General features: G+C 36.3%; 4 protein-coding genes across 6 annotated transcripts; 2 read left to right on the plus strand and 2 right to left on the minus strand.

Annotated features, from left to right (window-relative positions):
- Positions 1-1,289: 1,289 nt before the first annotated feature.
- LOC109193120 (serrate RNA effector molecule-like) lies at positions 1,290-8,035 on the minus strand. 2 transcript variants are annotated; one of them, XM_019343943.1, is made up of 12 exons: positions 7,490-8,035; positions 6,499-6,605; positions 5,690-5,747; positions 4,990-5,064; positions 4,813-4,887; positions 4,691-4,738; positions 4,475-4,543; positions 3,565-4,371; positions 3,436-3,484; positions 2,608-2,879; positions 2,339-2,518; positions 1,290-1,648 (listed from the first exon to the last, which is right to left on the minus strand). In XM_019343943.1, exons 1-12 carry the CDS (start codon positions 7,897-7,899, stop codon positions 1,588-1,590), a joined length of 2,211 nt encoding a protein of 736 aa, XP_019199488.1. In that variant the 5' UTR covers positions 7,900-8,035; the 3' UTR covers positions 1,290-1,587. The 2 variants fall into 2 exon arrangements, with proteins under 2 accessions (XP_019199488.1, XP_019199487.1); XM_019343942.1 differs by having other exon boundaries at positions 6,487-6,605.
- Positions 8,036-10,763: 2,728 nt separating this feature from the next.
- LOC109192772 (60S ribosomal protein L30-like) lies at positions 10,764-12,899 on the plus strand. Its single transcript, XM_019343473.1, has 5 exons — positions 10,764-10,877; positions 11,002-11,107; positions 11,717-11,818; positions 12,462-12,530; positions 12,633-12,899. Exons 1-5 carry the CDS (start codon positions 10,857-10,859, stop codon positions 12,671-12,673), a joined length of 339 nt encoding a protein of 112 aa, XP_019199018.1. The 5' UTR covers positions 10,764-10,856; the 3' UTR covers positions 12,674-12,899.
- Positions 12,900-14,181: 1,282 nt separating this feature from the next.
- On the plus strand, positions 14,182-19,217 carry LOC109193133. Of its 2 annotated transcripts, none has more exons than XM_019343960.1 (7): positions 14,182-14,285; positions 14,408-14,485; positions 14,565-14,750; positions 15,295-15,372; positions 15,776-16,061; positions 17,742-18,082; positions 18,827-19,217. In XM_019343960.1, the coding sequence occupies exons 2-7, from the start codon at positions 14,415-14,417 to the stop codon at positions 18,954-18,956; spliced, it is 1,092 nt and encodes a 363-aa protein (XP_019199505.1). In that variant the 5' UTR covers positions 14,182-14,285; positions 14,408-14,414; the 3' UTR covers positions 18,957-19,217. The 2 variants fall into 2 exon arrangements, with proteins under 2 accessions (XP_019199505.1, XP_019199506.1); XM_019343961.1 differs by having other exon boundaries at positions 18,836-19,217.
- A 423-nt stretch (positions 19,218-19,640) lies between these two features.
- On the minus strand, positions 19,641-20,651 carry LOC109193134 (NDR1/HIN1-Like protein 3-like). Its single transcript, XM_019343962.1, has one exon. The coding sequence runs from the start codon at positions 20,540-20,542 to the stop codon at positions 19,733-19,735; it is 810 nt and encodes a 269-aa protein (XP_019199507.1). The 5' UTR covers positions 20,543-20,651; the 3' UTR covers positions 19,641-19,732.

Here is a 20,651-nt window from a genome sequence, read left to right on the forward strand (position 1 = left end):
TGTGGCACATACTAAAGTACTTGTATACTTGTTTTAAGCTGTTTGATGTTGTTGAGTTAATATTTCATCAAGAAATATCTTTGCACAAAAAAAAAAAAAAAAAAAAAACAAACAAAAAAACAAAAAAACAAAAAAAAAAAACAAAACAAAACAAAACAAAACAAAACAAAAAATGATGGCGTATATAGATGGTGAGGTAGAAATAATGCATATCGACGAGATAGAATTTCTATCTCTTCACCTAATGAAATATATTCAAAAATATAGATATGAACAAGTAGTTGCACTTTATTTTAAGAGAGCGGACCATTCTTTGAAAATGTTTATCTGTTATATGATGATTACACTGATTTTGCCCGTAAATGTAGTAAGGTAGAAGTGTATGTTGACCATGGGATTCAAGAAGCATAATTGGTTCCTTATTTTTTATTTACCTGCTTCTGCACCTGACTGTGAAGATGGTGTAATAACTTAAGCAGCAAAAGATGTGTCAACTGCATCTTAGATTCCATATGGTGTTCATATTTCATAGTTCAAAAATAATAATGAAAGTGAGGCAGTTGTTGGACTTGAAGATAATCTTGGGACTAAAAATACTGATAATGATAGTCTAAAAGAGGCAATTGGTGTGACTGGGAGCTACGACCTAGGAGCACTAGCGGGCCTATGCCAAATTTTGCCGCAGATTATTGTGCACCCCGATCATGCACCACGCATCAAAACGACATTATTTTGTTTAATGAAAAGAAATAAAATTTTCGTAAAAAATAACTCTATATTCTTCAGTTTCATTTTGTATACACTGCAGTTTCAGTTCATCACAACTACAGTTTCATTTCAATATAACTACAGTTTCATTCAATATTTATACACTCAAATATTTGAAAATGTTATTTAATTTTATTTTATATACACTATAATTTCATTAAAACACAATTACATGATCATTTCAATATAATTACAGCTTCATTGTACACACTCAAATATGTGAAATGCTATTCAGTTTCATTTTATATATACTATAGTTTCATTTCACTACAACTACAGTATCATTTTGATATAACTGCAGTTTCATTTGATTATATAAAAATAATACGTGAAACAGTATCGGTTTAGACACATTGTAATGTCACTCCGTTATAACTGCAGAAACAGTGCCGTTTTGACGCGCGGTGCATAATCGATTATGCACCGCGGTGCACAATATAACGACTGAAATTTTGCAACACTGCTTATGCATCATCCATTGAATGTTAGAAGAAATTTCATCACTCCAACATAGTTACGTATAAATTCGTCAGAATTAAATCTGCAATTCATCACATTTAATTCAAATATGGTGGACTGCACATTTAAAATCTCATCTCAATATACGAATCGACTTCGCAATGGCAGGAAGAGAATACAAAGAACGTTGGGAACTACAAAACTGGAAGAAGAAAAAAACCCTACTTGCCGCCGGGTAAAGTATTAGTAGAGAACATAAAAAGTTTGCAAGAGAAATGCTACTGATGTGAAAACCTTTCCTTTCACAGGGCTAGAATGGAATAAGAAGAGATAAGGGTGTGTATTTGCATGTGTATGACTCTACAAACTCCGATAATCTATCACAGTGACTTCATCCTCAGGTGCGTCAAGATCTTGGTAGCTGTAAAAATTATCAAACTACAGGTTAATGCCCCTACTGCATCGCATCAACACCAAGAAATAATAAAAAATAACTACAGGTATAGTCTATGTTAGGAATCACAGAATAGAGTGCTTAGCTCCTCCATTTCACAGTTTTTACTGCCACCAATAAAAACTTTTTGTTTTAAAAGTGAATCCAACAAACTGGAAAAATAGAATAATTGGACCATATTTCTATGCTCAAATAGCAGATAGCTGATAACAATACAATCACGAGAAATGAAAATTTTCCCAAGTGTTCAGCTAAGCAAATAAACATTAGATTACTTCAAGCCAAAACTGAAGAAACTTTATTAATAATACAATGCCAGATGAAGCATTTTGGCGGCAACCATAGCATTACAATCATAAGAAAAACCCTTTAAATTCCAGGCCCCAACAACAACTCTTCTATACCAATTTATTAAGATGATTGTGGAAAACACAACATGAATAAGCAGTGTTCAATTCGTAGACCTTAGTTGAAATGATAACAAATTCTAGTCATGAAATCATGTTACTCTGTGCATTCAACTTAGTTTTTGCATTGATGCAATTATAAGTAAATCTTGCCTATGCAGTATGACCAGGAAATAGTATTTCAAACTTAAATTGCCTATAAATGCAATCAACATAAAAATGCATACAAAAAGACACAAGTGAAGGTTACCTTCGTATGCGCCTAGGATCCTGCCGAAGTGAAGGAGGTAAAGCAATGATGGGGGCTTGTCCACCTATTTGTGGGCCTTGCCTCCCATTTCTCCCACCTTCAAATGGAGCAGGGCCACCTTGCTCTCGTAACATCTGCATTGCAACTTCAGGAGGTGCAGGAACAAAAGGACCCAATGGACTATAAAGGCATAAAAAGAAATAAGTTATAGCGTCCAAATATCAAAGGAGTCAAATTATCCAAGACTACCCAAGAAAAATCTAAATTACCCAGCCCCAGGAACAGGCATCAACACAGGGGGAGGAGTTATATCTGAAGGGAAAGCAGCAACTGGAATCCCATGTCCGCCAAATGAATCAAACATTTGCTCATCAGGGTTTCTTCCCCCATCATCGTTGGACTGGATATCCGATGACAGCGGGTTCTCAGGCCTATCAAATCTTTCAACTCCATTTACACGGCCATTGCGTTCTCTTCTGTTGCCTCTATCATCCTTCAGTCGGCTCTCTAGACTAGGCCTGCGCCTCTGCAACTTCTCTTTCTGCATCATTCAGACACTTCAATAGATACACCATAATGAGGAATAATGAAAAACAAAGGAAAGAGATGATTCCTGTTTCAGTGCACCCCCCCCCCCCCCCCCCCTCTCTATGCATTATTACTGTGATAGTTACTCTTCCTCCTAGCTTGATTTACTGAATATACTAACTCATCACCAATAAACAGCATCACTATCTTTAGCATAATAAAGAATTATTTTATCAAAGGCACTAAAGGGGTGCACAGAAACATAAATATGGAGGAATTATATGAGGTGGGGCACTGTCTTATCTCCAATACTCCACATTTTTTTAATAGGTATATTCTACAATCTACAATTTTGTAGTAGGTAAGGAGGGGAGAAAGAAAGCAGGGAACACAAGTGTCTATCAATGCAGTGCCCAAAACACCATGTTAAACACATTTAAATGCAGTGCCTAAAAATGTCATCTCCTACACACCACACATGCAGCCTATATTAAAAGGTTAGTGCGATGCCCAAAACATAAAAGCATAATCAAGGGGCAAACAGCCTAAAAGCTGTAATACAAGCGTACCGGCAGAGATGACAGCATAACAGGCGTCCCACCAGGTGCACTTTCGTCACTGACATAATTGTGACACAGTAAGCATCATGATGAAATTTATGAGAAAATCAAGACAGTGTTTACACAAATTGCACTTACCTCATGTAATTCTGGAAGTATAAATCCTCGCGCACTTTAGAAGTCAGCTCCAACACCAATTCTGGGTGCTTCAACTTTAAGTGTTTATGAACAAACTCAGCGGCATGAAAGAGTTTTGTACAACCCTTGGCTCCACAACCATACTTCCACCCATACTTCTCATCCCTAATTTTGCGGACATAAGGTTCTAAAGCTTCAACTGCAGCGGTATCAATTTTCTCCTTAGCAGTCATGACCTCCAGAGGATCTTGTCCTTTCAGCCTCTCTTCCCAACGTGAATCTAGTTTTCTTTCCCAATCAGCCCCATTACTACTTGTCTCAGTATTCTTGCCATCAAATCTCATATGTCTGAGGCCCTTGGCTTCATTTGTTTCAATCATACCATAATAATCCACTCCATGAATGCGCCAGAGATAGGTTAGAAGAGTTTCCAAAAGCTCAGCTCCCTCAAGACCTTTAACTGAAGTTAATCCCCTTACTATAACAACAACTGGGCCAGAGGAACTGCTATTAGACTTGTCCCTGCTCCCTCTATCATTATCAGACCGAGATAATATGTTTTCTTCGATTCCCTTTTCTGAATCAAGCTTTGCCACAAGTGTCTGAGACTGTTCAACATCAATGCAAATTCGTCTTGGCTCAGAACTGACTGGGTGAGCCTTTGGAGCATCTGAAAGTAACCTCGCATCTTTGGATGGCCCCCTATCATGCCGTCTTCTTTTGTCACCAGCATCTGCTTCATCATCAGAATTGGGCTCACTAGACTGTCCTGTGTTGTTTGAGGGAGTAGGGGTAACACCAGGACCTCTATTTTGCATACAGAAAATTAACTTTAATGTTCAGTAACAAACAGAGTCCTTAGTAGGCATCATACTACAGATTTCGTTGAAGACAAGAAAACATATCTTACAAATCTAATGTTCCACTTTGAAGATCAAGGAGGAAATCTTTTGCCATTTTCCGTGCACGCTCATTTCTCCTAAAAAGACCACAAAGAGGAAGATAGGGACACAACAAAACAAAAACAATTTTGTAAAACAAGCTACTAATAAAGCAGCCAGACACATACAAAAGGCTTATGCTTTGAATCAATTTCCATTAACAACAAAAACAAAATAGAGCTCACCTTTCTATAACAGAGACTAAATTTGTAGGGTGATATTTGTCTTTTAACCTGTGCAGGCAAACCATCATGAAAAGCAGCAAGAACAGACAGGGAGGAAATGATAAGTTGAATTTGAAAAATACCATTCTTCATCTTTGTGTGCATCAAAATATGCTCTTTTCTGGGCCTCTATATATCCAGACTTATACTCTTGATACCTGCATTATAAACAGAATATGATTGTGCCATTGTTTTAGGTAAGGGAAATCCAGTAAAGATGAATCAGAACATCTACAAAAACACAACACTCCCATTCTTACCTTCGCTCAGCTTCAGCTGGCAAGATATCATCTTCAAGCTCCTGAATGAACTGCTTATAGGACTTCAATCCTTCTCTGCAAAATGATACAACACATGGATAAAATTATAAAATAAAAAAAAAATAAAAAAAAAATAAAAAAAAAAAAAAAACCATAACAGTTCAAATGTGTTATTCTTTAAAGAACAGGCAAGATTGCAAGAATTTATAATCATCTAGTAACAAACTTCCCTGATTACATTTTCTGTAATTGTCAGAGGCATACCACCTAAATTTTAATGATCTTCCTCTAAAGAGACATGGAGAAGTGGTCGTCTATAGTAAATAATTAAACCCCCAAGTCAAAGCTCACCAGCACAAACAGAATTTAGCTGAAAGAACCCAGTAACTACCTGTAACCCAGAATAATTCAAAAGAAACTAAGTCAGCTAATAAATAAGCATTTTGCACACTTGAAAGAAGAAAGTATATGCACATCTGAGGATAAATAATACTGTAAAAACTAGCATTTGTAATGCATACAGGAAGGGGCTTTTTCCTTGAAATACACTAAATAGGTTAAACAAATGTAGATGTGTTTTCCTAGGGCAATATGCTATTCAAAGAAGTGAAATGATCAAAGAATGATAAATCAGGGAAAAATGTTCTAAGATTCATTGGTCTTGCACATAAACAAATAAAAACAAAAATAATTTTGATACCTTTGAGAGCCTCGTGTTACAAAAGTATCACCAAATCCACTTCGACTAGAATCCCAGTCTAGAACAAAAAGACACAAAGGTCAAGCTAAATTGAAAGCAAGATAATAATGCCATCACCATTTAAATTTAGTATGTTCACAATGCTGATCCATATCATCACTAATCAAAAAGACAATATGAAAGTAGAAGCTAAACTAAAAATTAAATTAAATTATACTATAATACAAGTTTGTAAAAGGGAAAAGAGTTTAGCATGCCTCCACGCATAGCATTGAGAACATAAAAAGAAAAAATATATATATTCAAATAAATACTACAGACATCAGAATTGGAAGAAACAGCAGAGCAAAGACAGGGCCCATTATTTTTTGCATAATTCACCCATAATAAACAAATTCATAACATTTTTTTAAACAATGTTGGGATCTGTGTTTTAACATGAGGATAAATTATCTTGGGGTATGCAAGGGAATCACTACAATAAATCAATCAATCAATGCTGCTCCTTATATGATAAATTGATAATGAATGAATTATGTAAATCTAAGAACAGATTTTATTGGATATGTTTTTGTAGTATATTTCCTAGTAACTTGAACACAAACAAATATATAATGAAAAGTAAAATACTCCTCCCATTTGAACTTTTGAGCAGAAGTGAACCCCTTGGAATATTGTGTAATGTAGCAATTAAAAGTGGAAACATTTTCCATTCCAAAGTTGTAAACATCATTTTGGGAAATCCTAAATAAAACACAAGTCCATGAGGTGCAATATGAATTGTATAATAAAACTACCTTGGAACCCACCAGATGAACGCCCAATGTATCGACCATGAGGCCTCTCATCTGGATATCCAGGCCTCCCCCCCATGTCTCTCTCATGACCAATTGGATAGTCATACCCACCACCAAATCTGGAAAATCAACAAGTTACATACATGTATTAAAGCATGGATGGTTGACTGCAAGGCTGCACGTACCAAGTGAAGAGCAAAACATGAAATGTGACATTGTGACAAAAATTGGATTATCCCAGCCATGCACTTGGAGACCGGAAGAACAGGCAAGGTATCCTCAATGGCCACAGACAAAAGTACAGAATAAATTTTCTGGAAGACAATAGAATTAGAAGTGAATAAGAACAATGTTCTGTCAAAACTAATCTCCTTTTTGCACACTTCAATAATTGTCTTAATCTGAGATAACACATCACCCTACAGGCTGTTCTAATGGTACAGACGCTATACACACTGCCACTAAGAGGTCAGGCAGCTTCATGAAACATCATCTGAAAAGCTAGTTAGAAGTGAGAAAGCAAATACCAATCCTGTAAGAAGTTGCAGTTTGCTGGCTGTGAAGGGCATTTAATCCAAATAAAGACATTGTTATATAAGTTACTCAGTATGTAAGGGGAAGAGCATCCTTCAGTCTGCTATGTTGGAGATTAAATTTGTTGCCTAGATTCAGGAAGGGCACGAGGAAATGTAAAGTATTTTAGCTTCCAAAGAAATCAGTTATGCAGGTCCTGCTTCTTTATCCATCTTCTTTCTTAGTTTAGCTGGGTATAATATAAGTGTAGCTGCTCCTGATGCAACTATCTAAGAAGTGCTAGCAATAAAGAGCAGACCAACTGACATAATTCATGACTACCTAATTCTACCGACCTTCTCTCTAGAGTTCACTCCTTAGTTCTGCTTTCTACTTCCATTTCTCTTGGTGTATCTGGTTCGCCAGTTCGTCTTGGTAGTTCATAGCATATATTAGACAAATATAGAGAGAAACATAGAACAGTACAGACCTCCGTTCACCAGGTCCATAGCCACCTCTAGGACTTCCACGGCGGCCATCATACTCATCCCTCCGAGAGCGCTTGTATGGCGGATGTGGCGGCGAGCGTCGGCGATCACGGTAGGGAGGGAGAGGAGGGCTGGAGCTGAGGCGGTTCCGCTTGTGGTCACGCTCCCGAAGGGGCGGGGGTGGTGGGGACCGGTTGCGATCGGAGTAGTCCCCCCGGCCACCTCGTCTATCAAAGTCTCGGTCATCCCTCCGCTCCCTAGAGTCCCGGTCCCGGCCTCGCCGTGACTGAGGAGGAGGTGGTGGTGGTGGTGGAGAAGGCTCGACATCGTCGGCGGACTTGTCGGGATTGTCGTTACTTTGTTCAGGACGGCGATCCAGGCCGTCGACGGGGACGTCCATTACCTCAGCCATCAATTGCTATGCCGAGATTTGGAGAAGATAAACCCTAGCTCAGTATCAATCTATCTGTATCTATGCTAAAATTAAAATGGGAAGTGCAACTGCAGGATGGCGCGACTTGAATAATATTTGGGGTTTTGAGGACACACAAGTATGAACAAATACTTCTTATAATTTAACTAGTTGGACGGTGCACTCTTATAGTCCGTTTGAAAAGCATGAAAATGACTTCTGAAAAATATTTTCTTGGAAAATGAGTTACTTTTTAGAAAATATTTTTCTTTACGGTGATTGGCTGCACAACGAAAAACTATCTTTGTATGTTTGGCAATGTTGCAAAAAACGTTAGGCGCCAAGAGGGCGCTGATTTTTTTTTTAATTAAAAATTAAAAATTTTAAAATTTAGTAATAAAACATAAGATTTCCACAGTTATTTCTTACAAACTATTTACTTAAGTGGTTGTAAAAATGTTAAAAAGATTGTTTAAACCATCTAAATACATAAAAAATTAAAATTTAGAGCAAAATAAGCATTTTTTTGAGAAATTAGTGAACCAAATCACCTTTGGCTATTTGCGGTTGATAGATCTCGAAAAAATACGCGATTTGAAAAAAAATTGTCCAAAACAGACAACCGAGTAAAAAGTTATGCCTTCCCGAACTTTTCCCACTTTACAACGTAAAAAAATAAATAAATAAATAAATAAATAAATAATAATAATAATAATAATAATAATAATAAATATTAAATTAAATTCAACGCCGGTTCAGTGGGCTAGGCGGTCTAAGCGGCCGCGGAGGAGGCTGATTCCGGCCTTCCTTGCAACGGCGGCCGGTGCCTAGGCGCGATTTTTGCAACCATGATGTTTAGTTGATTTTTCAGAAAATGAATAGGAAAACGACCAGAATTGTATGATTCAATTATTTTTATTTCTTCCATCATTTTTTACTTTTTATATTATTTGATAAGTTCTTATTTTATTTATTTTATGCTCTAATTGTTCTCTTCCCTAAAATTTTGCTCTGTTGTTTTCTTTTTGACTTGCAATTCAGAAAAAATAGAGTAATTCAGTCTAAACAAATAAGCACATGAACCCAAAACAACCACCTCCATTTCTACACAAATAAGATAAATTGATTTCACAAATAAAAAATAAAAATAAAAAATACTGAAGGATAAAAATAAAAATTTTTGAAAAAAACACAAACATCTTTCTATTTCATTACTAGTTTCCGTCCACAGTCGAAAACCAGATCTCTGGTTTCCGCATCGGAAATCAATGATGAGGAAGTCTCCGGTGGAGGGTGGAGATTTTCCGGTTATGGACCGGTGGAGGGTAGAGATTTTTCGGTGATGGATTTGTTTGTGGAGTCTGTTTTTGTGCTGATGGAGGCGTGGAGATTGCAGGTTTTTATATTTTGTCTTTTAATTAAACCGGCATGATGCCAATGGAGGTTAGCCTTAGTATGATATGGGCTTAAAGGTGGCTCCTATAATTAGGGCAGGATCAGAATACCGCGACAAATTTGACTATGGTCCATGAAGTAAGTATCATTTTAATTACATTTCAGTTTCATTTGACAATATTGCTTTGTTTTTGTTTCATTTTCCATATACACTAGTTTTGTTATAATAATATCAAAGTGTCATTTTAATTCAACTACAGTTTCATTTGACAATATACATTATTGCATGAGCTCTATTTTGTAGTTTCAATTTTCATACACACTAGTTTAATTATAATAATATTAAAGTACTATTTTAATTACACGTTTAGGTTCATTTGACAATCATATATTATTGTATGACTTTGAATTTTAGTTTCATTTTTCGTACACACTAGTTCCATTATAACAAAACTAAAGTATCATTTTAATTATACTACAATTTCATTTGACAATATACGTTGTTGAATGAGCTCTGTTTTTTAGTTTCATTTTCCATGCACTCTATTTTCATTATAACAACACTTTAATATCATTTTAATTTTACTACACTTTCATTTGACGATCATGATCCACCTAACACTATAAGCCAAGGTCGACTATATAACAACTGGGATAGCTCATGGCCTTACCCAAAAAATAAATAAATAAATAAAATACTTCCTATAATTTTTTTTGAAGGGTACTACCTATATTTACTTTGCCTCTAATTGTTTGAACATACTCGAAATGGCCCGTATAAACAATAAAATTTTACTTTCACCCCCTCTTATTTTGAAAACATTAAAAAAAAAGTAAACAATCAAATAAGCCCTTAAACTTTACTGAAAAGTGCAATTAGACTCCTGAATTTTTTATTATTTTTTTTAAAAAGTGCAATTAAACACTTAAACTTGTCAATTAAGTCTGATGTACCAGTAACCAATACGTTATCAGTAAAATTATGACCGTTGACCGCTATTTACAGTCGAAAAAAAATTAATTGCCAGTAACATTCTTTGTTTTTTTTTGGTGGGGAAGGCAACCGGCAGTCTAATCATCATCGTTTAGCCGTCTTCTCAATTGGAGAAGACTACCGTGTGGTCACGATAGCCAGATTTATTATTTTTAAAAAAAATTCAAAGATTCGCCGTAATGTTTTTATCGTTGGAATTATCATTGGAATGGTCGCTGGAATCTTAATGACCGATTATTTCATGTGAATTATCGGTTATTGGATTTAGATGCACTAAATGTACCATACATTTCATAAAAATAAAAAAATAAAAAAAATTTCACGTACATTTACTTACATAATTATGTTGGGATTATTATCCGTCTTATTAAAGCCCGATAATCCAATACGGCCCAAAATGCCTACATGGTCCGAACCACCAACCGCAGGCCCAATGCCCTAAACAACCCTATTCCATCTCGTGACGATATATAACAGAAGCCGCGCTTTGTGTTATGGTTGCCTTGCTGCCGTCGTCGACGTTTTCCTCCTCCTGCTATTACAGCTTCGAATCAGGTCGTCGTTAACCATGGTTGCAGCCAAGAAGACCGTAAGTACATTTCTGTTTCTCACACGAAATAATGTATATACGTGCATTGATATCTCCTTCGATGTGTGTACATCTTCGAAACGTAGCTCATGCCAGTTGTGGTGTTTCCTCTAATGATTTGCAGAAGAAGACTCATGAGAGTATTAACAATAGGCTAGCTCTGGTCATGAAGAGCGGCAAGTACACACTGGGATACAAGACCGTTCTCAAGTCCCTCAGAAGTTCCAAAGGTATTCGATTTTTTATTTTTATTTTTATAATGAATATTGTTTCCTCCATTCATGTAATTTGAGAGATTGATTGTTTGGTTGACGATGAGAGAAAAATAGTTGAGCAGAAGCTATGAATTTGAAGCATAGTTGCCTCGGGTTGACTGTGAGATTGGATGTAGAAATGGGCAATAGTGATATTTAATTTGTTTGTGTGCCAATTTGGAAGCTTAGAATAGCTTAGTTTTCAGTGGAGCTATGGAGATATTATGTTTAGAATTTAGATTTTACCAGCAATTCAACCTTAGTGGCATATTTTAGCAGTGATGTGTAGCTGAGATTTGAAGGAAGAATATGAGTTGGATGTTGATTTATTAGGGTTACTAATTTGGGAAAACGTACATGATACATTGCCTGATGGACAGAAGATTTATGTTTTTTAATGATCACTAAAAACCGTTTATGCTATTTTGAATGAGAATTGTACTTCTTTCATCTTACAGTGTACCTGAAAGGATTTAGTGGAGTTGGGGTCATTTTGATTATACAATGGATGTGTAGAATCAATGTAATTACTTTGAATGAGTGGCTGATCTAATTATTTTGTTTTTGTTTCACTTTCTTTCTTAGGGAAATTGATTATCATTTCCAACAACTGCCCTCCCCTCAGGAAGTCTGAGATAGAGTACTATGCTATGTTGGCAAAGGTTGGAGTTCACCACTACAATGGAAGTGAGTGCAGTTTTGGCCTCCTAATATCTTCATTTTACATGTTCCTATAATTCGTTTTCCAGTAAATGAGCATTGATATTTAGTTTATGTTTATTGTATATTTGATTGTTTTTTTTTAACTGTTTCTTTGCTTTTATGGCTTGCCATTTTTATAAGCCTGATTCTAACTGACTATATTGGGGAATTATACCAAACCCCATTAGTTTATTTTTAGGTTTATGTTATTGTGTTTCCAATGTTTCATACTCCAAGCTCTGTATTCTATCTTCATTTAGTAATGGTTATAGAGGCTCTTATTGGCATACATAGCGTATGAGCTATCAAAGCGTAAAAACTAGTAGTTATTGCTTATTTTGAAACTCTACCCAGGGTAGCCTTTCAAAATAAGCCATTATTAAGTTGTTTTACCAAACAAAGTTATAACTTATTTTTAGCCTAAAATAAGTTATAAGCTCTACCAAACATGGGTCAAAATTAGGACCACTCAGTTGTACATTCTACATTTAGGCAATGATAAGCACATGAATTTCAATGTATATAGTCATCGTTCGTGCTGTGTCTGTTTTAATGGCTGGCCCTTGGGGCAGAGGGATAGTTATCTCCTCCCGCTCTCTGCATACTTAAATATTTGTTTCCGTTTCAGACAACGTGGATTTGGGGACTGCATGTGGTAAATATTTCAGAGTGTGCTGCCTCAGCATTATTGACCCGGGTAGGCATTGCTATTAGCCCATTAGTTACTTGCTCGAGGTAACTTGTACTTGAATTACGTTTTCCTATTGCTGATAGTTTCACTCTTTTTTTGTGCCCGCAGGTGATTCGGATATTATTAAGAGCATGGCCAACGACCAGTAGATAGCAATAGATGTCTGATGGTTGGTTGCAGTGGTTATTTTGAATTTCACCGGAAAACAGTGTTATTTTACTTATTTTTAATTTATTAATGGGTCACAGAAGAAGAGCTCCATTGTAGATGATGAGATGAGAATCTACATTGTTGTTTCTTAGACAGTTTTGGTTGCGTTGAACGTTAAAATGACATTGCTGGATGCCTGAATGAATTTTGAAACAGTTGTATTCATCTTTCTGACTCAATGTGGTAATATTGCTCATTCTTAAAATCACTGTTCTAGAACATCGTCATCTAAATATTTTACTGCAAACGGATTGAAATTTTAAATTTTTAAACATCATTATTCTTTCTATCAATATAAATTTATTATTGAGAAAATTTTGTTTTTTGGTCATTTGACTATTGTATTTGAATAACATTTGATCCTTAGACTGCAAACATTTTTAAATTAGATGTTTGATTATGTATTTTTTGTAACGTAAGAAAAATGGTCTGATACCTTTTTAATTATACCAGATGATATTTAGCCTTAACATTTCGGCGATAATTGGTCGGAAAATTGTTCAGTAGGATTAAATGTAAAAAAACTACATAGTCATGTATATAATTAGAAAATGTAAAATTTTATCTTAATTATTTCAAATTTAAGTTTATTTTAATTTATATTAATATTAATTTTTAAAATACAAAAAAAAAATTATGTTTAAGATTACATAGAAAACTAATATATTTGTCAACTATTATGTAGTGTAATGACATTCCAGTTATAAATTGGAATATATGTGAAACTAATATACTTTTACAATTACTAAGTTCAACTTATTTTACCTTTTTTTTTTTGGAAAAATGATCAAATAGGCCCTCAAACTATTACTCAAAAGTCAATTAGGCCCTCCAACTTTTTTAAGAAGCGTTACACCCATGAACAATGTATTTTGATGCAATCAAGTCCAAATACAGGTAAATGACCTGCTATCCTAGGTCATTACAAATCCGGCGACACTCCGATAAATTTTTAGACAAAAAAAAAGTAACCGACGACTGGCGAACGGTCGCCGATCATGAAGACCCCTCCCGAAGAAGGGCAACCCAAATATGGGTTGCCTTCTCAGCCGGAGAAGGCAACCCAGATTTAGGTTGCCCTTCTCCGGCGAGAAGGCCACCATAGTGGTAGCCTTCTCAACCGGAGAAGGCAACCCAAATCTGGGTTGCCTTCTACGGGAGGGATCTCTGTGGGACAGGCGTCCGTTCGCCGGTCACTTTTTTGCCTGAATATCTATCGAAATGTCGTCGGATTTGTCATGACCTAGGATAACAGGTCATTTATCTGTATTTAGGTGTAATTGCTTCTTAAAAAAGTTGAAAGATCTAATTGACTTTTGAGCAATAATTTGAGGGCTTATTTGACGATTTTCCCCAAAAAAAAAAAAAAAAAAAAAAAAAAAAAGATTGTTGCAACAAGCGGTGTCCAATGGAAAACAAACTGCCGTATAAAAAAAGGAAATAAAGGAAAAAAGGAAGTGCTTTTGCCTTAACTGATAAAAAACGTAGAACACGTTCCAACATCAGAGGGCAAATCCAAGTAGCCATTACCCAATACCCATCCACAGTGACGTATGTTTCTTCTTCTTTCTATTGTCTCTGAGACTCTGACCGCTGTTCTTCCGCTTCACTCTGATTGAATCCCCTCCCTATCTATCTATCTGTAATCAATCGGTTTCTTGTATTTGTTTTAGCTAAGCAATGGAAGAAATTCCCTCCACATCCAACGCTGCAATCCCTCCATCTTGGGAAAATATTGAACGCTCCGAAAGGTAAAACATCTTGCACATCTCACACCTCTCTCTCTCTCTCTTCATAGATTTCTAATAATTCTTTATTAAAAAATTGCAGTTACCTTGTGTGCTGTATGTACGAGGAAGCAGCCTCTTTGTCTCACTCTGTTTTGAAGCGCTTGTGTGAGATTAATTCTAACAGTAATAAGCCCTATTATGAAATTGTTGAGGGCGGTGATGAATTGGATGATATGTTGGAGTCAGCTGGAATGGTCTATGTTCAGTCCTTGAACCAACTTGGAAGGTACCTCCAATCCCAACCCCCCCTTTCTGATTATTCAGAGGGTTGTATGGTTCTGGTTTTCTTCTGTCAGTGGAGTTAGCTGAAAATGAGTTGAAGTATTGGCTTTTTTTTTGGCAATTGTGAATTCATGTGCCATTTTGAGCCTTGTAACATAGTTAGCTTATCAGCCAATTTTGACACTACTAGCTGTTTGACTTGGTTAAACAATCAATATGAGTGTTTGATTAATTAAATTTTTGTAACAACTTATTGCTCCAAAATGCTAAAATTAAAAAAACTGGTCAAAGTAGCTTTTTCGATCAACTTTTTGAGAAGTTATTTTGCATGTAATCAACTATCAGCTAACAACTAATTTACCAAACATTTTTCTACAATCAGCTAATGCTATCAACTAATCAAACCCACTAACCCAATCAGCTAACACAACTAACAACTATTTACCTAACACCACCTTTATCTTGTTATTTTTGTGGGGATAAAAGTGCAATGTATTATGTGTGGCTTTAGGTTTTAGTGAATTTGAATATGAGATTTTTGTTTGCAGGACATTGGAAATACTGAAGGAACTTAAGCTATTGTTTGGATCAGTCACTGCCATCCCTGTGCAAGTTTTCCTTACTGGGTAACTTCTTTATAGGACAAATTCATGTTCAAGTTTAACCTAGTGTTTATGAAAGAATCACTAATATCACCCTCCCCATTCTGCTTAGACTGTGTCTTCATTGTTTTGGTTTGTTAGTGTTTGAGTTTTAATTTTATAATCAAAGTATTTGCTTGTGAATAATGGCTTATAGAAATGTGGAATTTCCTTAAAACATGAAGTACATTCTTTATCTATTTGTTGAACAATTTTGGGTCAAACTTAGCCTCTCATGTGAATATATCCAAATTACTTGGCTTTAGTTTTAGTAATGCATTTGAAAATAAGAAATGTAGCTTTCATTTGTATAGTTATTGGATATACGCATTTACTTGTAAAAGCTTTTTTGGGTGTTGTAGACGTAACTTAGAACCTTCTTTGCCAGGGCATGTCTTCAGATACCTGGCGGCATTTCTTCTGATTTTCAAGAAATTCTTGAGGAATTCCTTAGCAAGTGGAAATACATGGACGGAAATTATTACAGTTCTTTTAGTGTTGGAAATGATGTAACTTATGTTGAAGGATTCAGTAAGCAGTTTGTGCTCGGAGTTGACAAATATCTGGAAATTGTTGAGCTCTATGTGATAACTTTTCTTGGAAGGATTATGAGAAATGTAGATCTTGCTGTTTCATGGGTTGAGAAAGCCAGTTTACCTGAGGAGAAGCGGCAGGTTAATGATTTTTTTTTCCTCTCTTATTCTGTTGTTGCCCTTCTTTTGGGAGTTTGGATGTTGGAGTTGGGGGAGTTGGCTGGCATTTTCTGTGATATTGGCATATTGCAGAATAAAGTTTACCAAGTCTCGGCTTGTTGGACTATAATTGCTTTTTCACCTCGCTTTCTAGTATTTTTTCCCTCTTAAACTCAGATCTGTTGATATTCTTATTTTAAATTTGGAACCAAAAAATTTGAGATTTTTAGCCAATTATCATATCTATGTTTATTTTGTGAAGATTTATTGATGTGATGGTCTATCACACAGAAATAGTTCTCTAACATGCTTGACTCTAAATGAGCAAGCATACTATTCCACTTTTCTAAAGGACGGAATATTATTTTATATTCTGTAACATGTATGAGCTTCTGTAGCTGCTTTGCATTTTGTTGCACTTAAGTAACCATTCCATGTTGATTTCCTATCTTATATGGAGTAATGTCATTCTTCTACAATATTGATCAAATGACCATATCCAAATATTTATACTGCAGGATCTTAAATTGCACAAAAGTGCAATCTTTCATTCTAAATCAGGGTTTTAATTCGTTAATTTTTAGTAAATTGTGTGATAAACGGTGCTATGTGTTGCATGGTATCCTTTCCTGTTTCTCTGCCTGTATTCTTTCTTTCATTATGTCCATTTCCCCTATATATCAAAACAACTTTTGAGAGTTTAAACTATCTTGCTTCTTTTTATTTTTATTTATTCATATTCCAGAGTGCCACTATTGAATATTACCCATTGTCATGTCCTGCAGTCTAATACTCAGCTTTTTAGGGTTTTATTTTTATTTTTATTTTTTAAAATATTGCACATTTATGAATCCTTTCAAGTTTTTGGTTGATCAGTCCATTTTATTTCAATAAACAATAACAAAAATTTATGATATCAGAAATGGTCTGGCTTAAGTAATAAGGGAGGATTTGCCTTTCTCGTAAAGTAGTGTTGCAAGCTCCTTCTGTTATCCAGTTTATTATTTTCTTTTTGATTCAAGGCTTATAATTTAATCAATTTAATGGAAACATAGTGTTTTCGTAATAACGTATTGGTTTGGGAATTGATTGACTATATTTATGTACTAATGATAATGACTAAGAGAAAGCATTTCTGATCCGCCACTTAGCCTTGGACTCAAAAGGAGTGGCCAAGTGGGTGGAACATGATTCTCATACCTAAAAGTCATGAGTTCAATTCTTGCCAACACCTTCTTGGTTGAGCCTGTCGCACAGGGTCTCCCTGGTGCGATTTACTCCTCTTGTGTGTTTTGCGGGCTATTACACAAGAGCGGGGTTTACCCAGTGCACACTATCGCTAATGGTTGAGGGTTTTCCTTGTCACCCAAAAAAAAAAAAACTCTTGCATTGTAACTTTCAACTTGAGCTCCTTGAATTTCATATGCTGACAAATTCCTCAAGCATAACGCTTCTTTTATGTTTAAAGAGGTCTTGTGTATACTCAATCTATGGCTTTCATTGACTTGGTTAGTTTGTAACTGCTGAACGAAATGTCTATATGTGTAGTTCTCTCACCACTGAATTTAGGATTTTGTAATTTTATTTTACTGTATAGCATCTTTCACTAGACTTTTTTCAGTTTACTGACAACTTCCCAACCTTCATATGGTTCTTTTTCAGCATTTGCTGAGGCAATTACACTCCATGAACACTTCAAAGCTCAGCAGTTCATTGGAACCTGCCACTGCATCACTATTGCAAATGGATGAATATGGGACTAAATCTGCTTCCATAAAGGAAGAAGAAACATTCAGTGGTTCTGCACACAATTTCAGTTCAGAGAATAATACAAAGCAAGCACTTAAGGAAATGTACAAAAACAGAGTTCCGTTTTGGTGGTTCCGCACCATAACTTTGAAGTTTGGAAACACTAGGTTCGTTGTATCAAATGGAAATATTTTCCTTTGCTGTCTAGCTCTTCTCTTATTTTATATCGTGAGGAGGAAGTCAAATTTACGGAGGTAAGACATGCTACTTTTACTAATCTGACTGCCGATGTGTGTGTTTGTGAAGATTAGTTATTTTGGTCTTAATTTTATTTTATGCATCATTGCCACTTTGAAGTGGAACATATTACATATGTCGATTCATTATATCATTTATCTGTATATGTATTTGGTGCAAATTGAACATAGCCATTGATGAAACTATTCAGACCTTAGTTCTAAGATCTAGGTTGAAGTCTCGAAGAAATCATTTATATATTTGTGGAATTGTGAGATATGAGTCCTGGATATCTGCATAATTTCATATAGATTTGATAGGGCTGGGAGTGTGTTTGCTGTGTCTGTCAATAACTCACTGTCTTCTAGTCAAACACGAATTAGAGAGATGTGATACATGTGCTTTTATGCTATATGGAGTAGTATCTATTGCTGGTATCATGGTATGTGTTTCCACTTATATATGTTTTGCGTACTGTTAATGCGAGCAATTGAACTTCATACATATACATATATGCATGATATAATTAAAGGTGACGGTCCAAAGCTAAGAGGCCTGTTTTCGAAATTGCACATTTAGTTGAAAAAGGCAACATTCCTAGATGTCAATTTGAAACAATTACAGATTTTGATAGTATGATTTTCCGGTTTCTGCTTCCAGAGAGAAGTCTATTTACTTGTTCCTGACTATTTGTATAAATTTCGAGTAATGGTATACTGATTATATAACCATCATTTCTTTTTTCTGCGGTGTTATTACAGCATTATTAGAAAACAAGCTTCATCTGTGAAGAAGGCTTTGTCTGACCTTTGGGAACTTGCATTCTCCTACCAAGTGAACCCTCTAGCTGCAGTTCAATCTCTCCCTACTGCCACGCATCAAACCCGGTGATGGCGCCGTTTTGTCTTCCTCATTGTTATCTTACCATACAATACAATACAATACAAATACTTAAGATATTATTGAACTGTCCATTGAGGGGTTTCAACATAGAGAAAAAACTCTGGTGATGAATAAATTTTTTGGTTTATATTAGGCTGAGTCCTGTGTAGTCATAGATGCAAAAAATGTTGCATAAAATCACTATTTACATTGGGACCTTATGTCCTACACTTGTTCTTTTGATTGCGTGCAAGTTTTTATTGCGTCTAATATTTGATATCGTAGAATATCTCCTGTTGATGCTTCCAACATAGCAATGTTGCAGAAGGCGTTAGTCGGGAGACGCTTAGTGCCTAGAGTGCTTAGTTGGCGCCTCCTAGACATTCGAGTAATTCGAGTATATCGTCACTACTTTTTCTAATCAGGACTGTGAGTTGTTAGACTATTATAATCCCACAAACTAATCAACTATATATGTTAGATGGTTAATTGAGTACATCGTTGGAGGAATATAAAAGAGGAGGAACCGAACAAGTAAAAAATACCACTTCGCAGAGTTTGGCACCAACTCGGTCTAGTTAGGCTCCAAACTCGGCGCCTAATCAACCATCTAACTAAAAGTCGCCTAAGATTGAAATTGCTTCAGCCTAACACCTAGTTGGAGGTCAATTTTTACAACAATTAAACATAGTATAGTCCAAATATCATTTTTCTCATTATAAAGTATGTGGTGTTCAAAATTCTAAAATCATAAAAAAGAATGAATTTAATAGAACACAAATTTTCTACCACAATTTCACACTGTAATTACAATCCTTTGAAACGACGTTGGATTTCTCATTCAAAGCATCCACGGTGACGTCACATTTAACCTTGACAGTGATTTCCCACGTCTTCACTGCCCCGACCTTAATTTTGACCGGCGCTTCTACGTCCAACTTAAACGTTACTTTCCGTTGTCTCTGCTGACGAACCAGTGACGATCTAACGGTGTTACCCAGCAACACGCCGGATCCCTTCAGCGCCGTGTGGAAATCCGTCACGTTATTTGACGGCTGAAAAAACACCGGCAATTCACCGTGACTGAGTTCAATGCCGGAATAAGAAACCCTAACGGAGCTTCCTTTCCGGTAATAAACCCCGATCTTGTCGTTAGGATTCTCCGCTTGGACGATGACGTCAAACTCGGGCGAAACCGCGGAGCGTGACGTCAGGTTCAGCCCCTTGATTGCGACGTCGGTCACGGTGTAATTCGGCGATTCAGGGCGGAAAACAAGGTAGAGAACGCCGGCGGCGACGGCGAGGGCGACAATGAGGACCACGAGGAGACACAGAGTGTAGCAGAAGCACCTGCAGCAGCACCCGCGGCGACTCTTGCGGCGGCTGAAGGACTTCAAGCGGCGGGAGTTCTCCGGCGGAGGGTAGCGGTATATCTGGTCCTTCGGGACCTGGATGACGTAAGTCCCCGGCGGCGGAACCGGCTTTGCAGAAGCTGGCAGTTGCGGTTTTCCCGGCTGCTGCGCATTCCGCTCTGCTACTTGGCCAGAGTTCTCCGATGACGGCGAGTCGTTATTAGCGTGTACCCGATCAGCCATTGTTGACACCAGGTAGGAAGAATAATTCTCCAGATATATGAATGCGGTTGCAAAAGATGAAAGTAATCAAAGAACGTGAGTGCGAGTATCCAACAACTATATCCTCGCT

This window comes from Ipomoea nil, unplaced genomic scaffold (assembly GCF_001879475.1).
Source record: "Ipomoea nil cultivar Tokyo-kokei standard unplaced genomic scaffold, Asagao_1.1 scaffold1834, whole genome shotgun sequence".
NCBI classification, from domain to species: Eukaryota; Viridiplantae; Streptophyta; class Magnoliopsida; order Solanales; family Convolvulaceae; genus Ipomoea; species Ipomoea nil.

What these genes read in the sequence shown, in the direction of transcription:
- LOC109193120 (XM_019343942.1), bottom strand. Translation starts at nt 7,899, where the DNA reads ATGGCTGAGGTAATGGACGTCCCCGTCGACGGCCTGGATCGCCGTCCT. An exon ending in TTCATCTGGTGGGTTCCAAG is followed by an intron (nt 5,748 to 6,486) that starts GTAGTTTTATTA and finishes TTTTTGTTCTAG; the next exon opens with ACTGGGATTCTAGTCGAAGT. An exon ending in TACTTCCAGAATTACATGAG is followed by an intron (nt 3,485 to 3,564) that starts GTAAGTGCAATT and finishes CAATTATGTCAG; the next exon opens with TGACGAAAGTGCACCTGGTG.
- LOC109192772 (XM_019343473.1), top strand. Translation starts at nt 10,857, where the DNA reads ATGGTTGCAGCCAAGAAGACC. An exon ending in AGTTCACCACTACAATGGAA is followed by an intron (nt 11,819 to 12,461) that starts GTGAGTGCAGTT and finishes TTTCCGTTTCAG; the next exon opens with ACAACGTGGATTTGGGGACT. An exon ending in CCTCAGCATTATTGACCCGG is followed by an intron (nt 12,531 to 12,632) that starts GTAGGCATTGCT and finishes TTGTGCCCGCAG; the next exon opens with GTGATTCGGATATTATTAAG.
- LOC109193133 (XM_019343960.1), top strand. Translation starts at nt 14,415, where the DNA reads ATGGAAGAAATTCCCTCCACATCCAACGCTGCAATCCCTCCATCTTGG. An exon ending in AATATTGAACGCTCCGAAAG is followed by an intron (nt 14,486 to 14,564) that starts GTAAAACATCTT and finishes AAAAAATTGCAG; the next exon opens with TTACCTTGTGTGCTGTATGT. An exon ending in AGGAAGTCAAATTTACGGAG is followed by an intron (nt 18,083 to 18,826) that starts GTAAGACATGCT and finishes GTGTTATTACAG; the next exon opens with CATTATTAGAAAACAAGCTT.
- LOC109193134 (XM_019343962.1), bottom strand. Translation starts at nt 20,542, where the DNA reads ATGGCTGATCGGGTACACGCTAATAACGACTCGCCGTCATCGGAGAAC.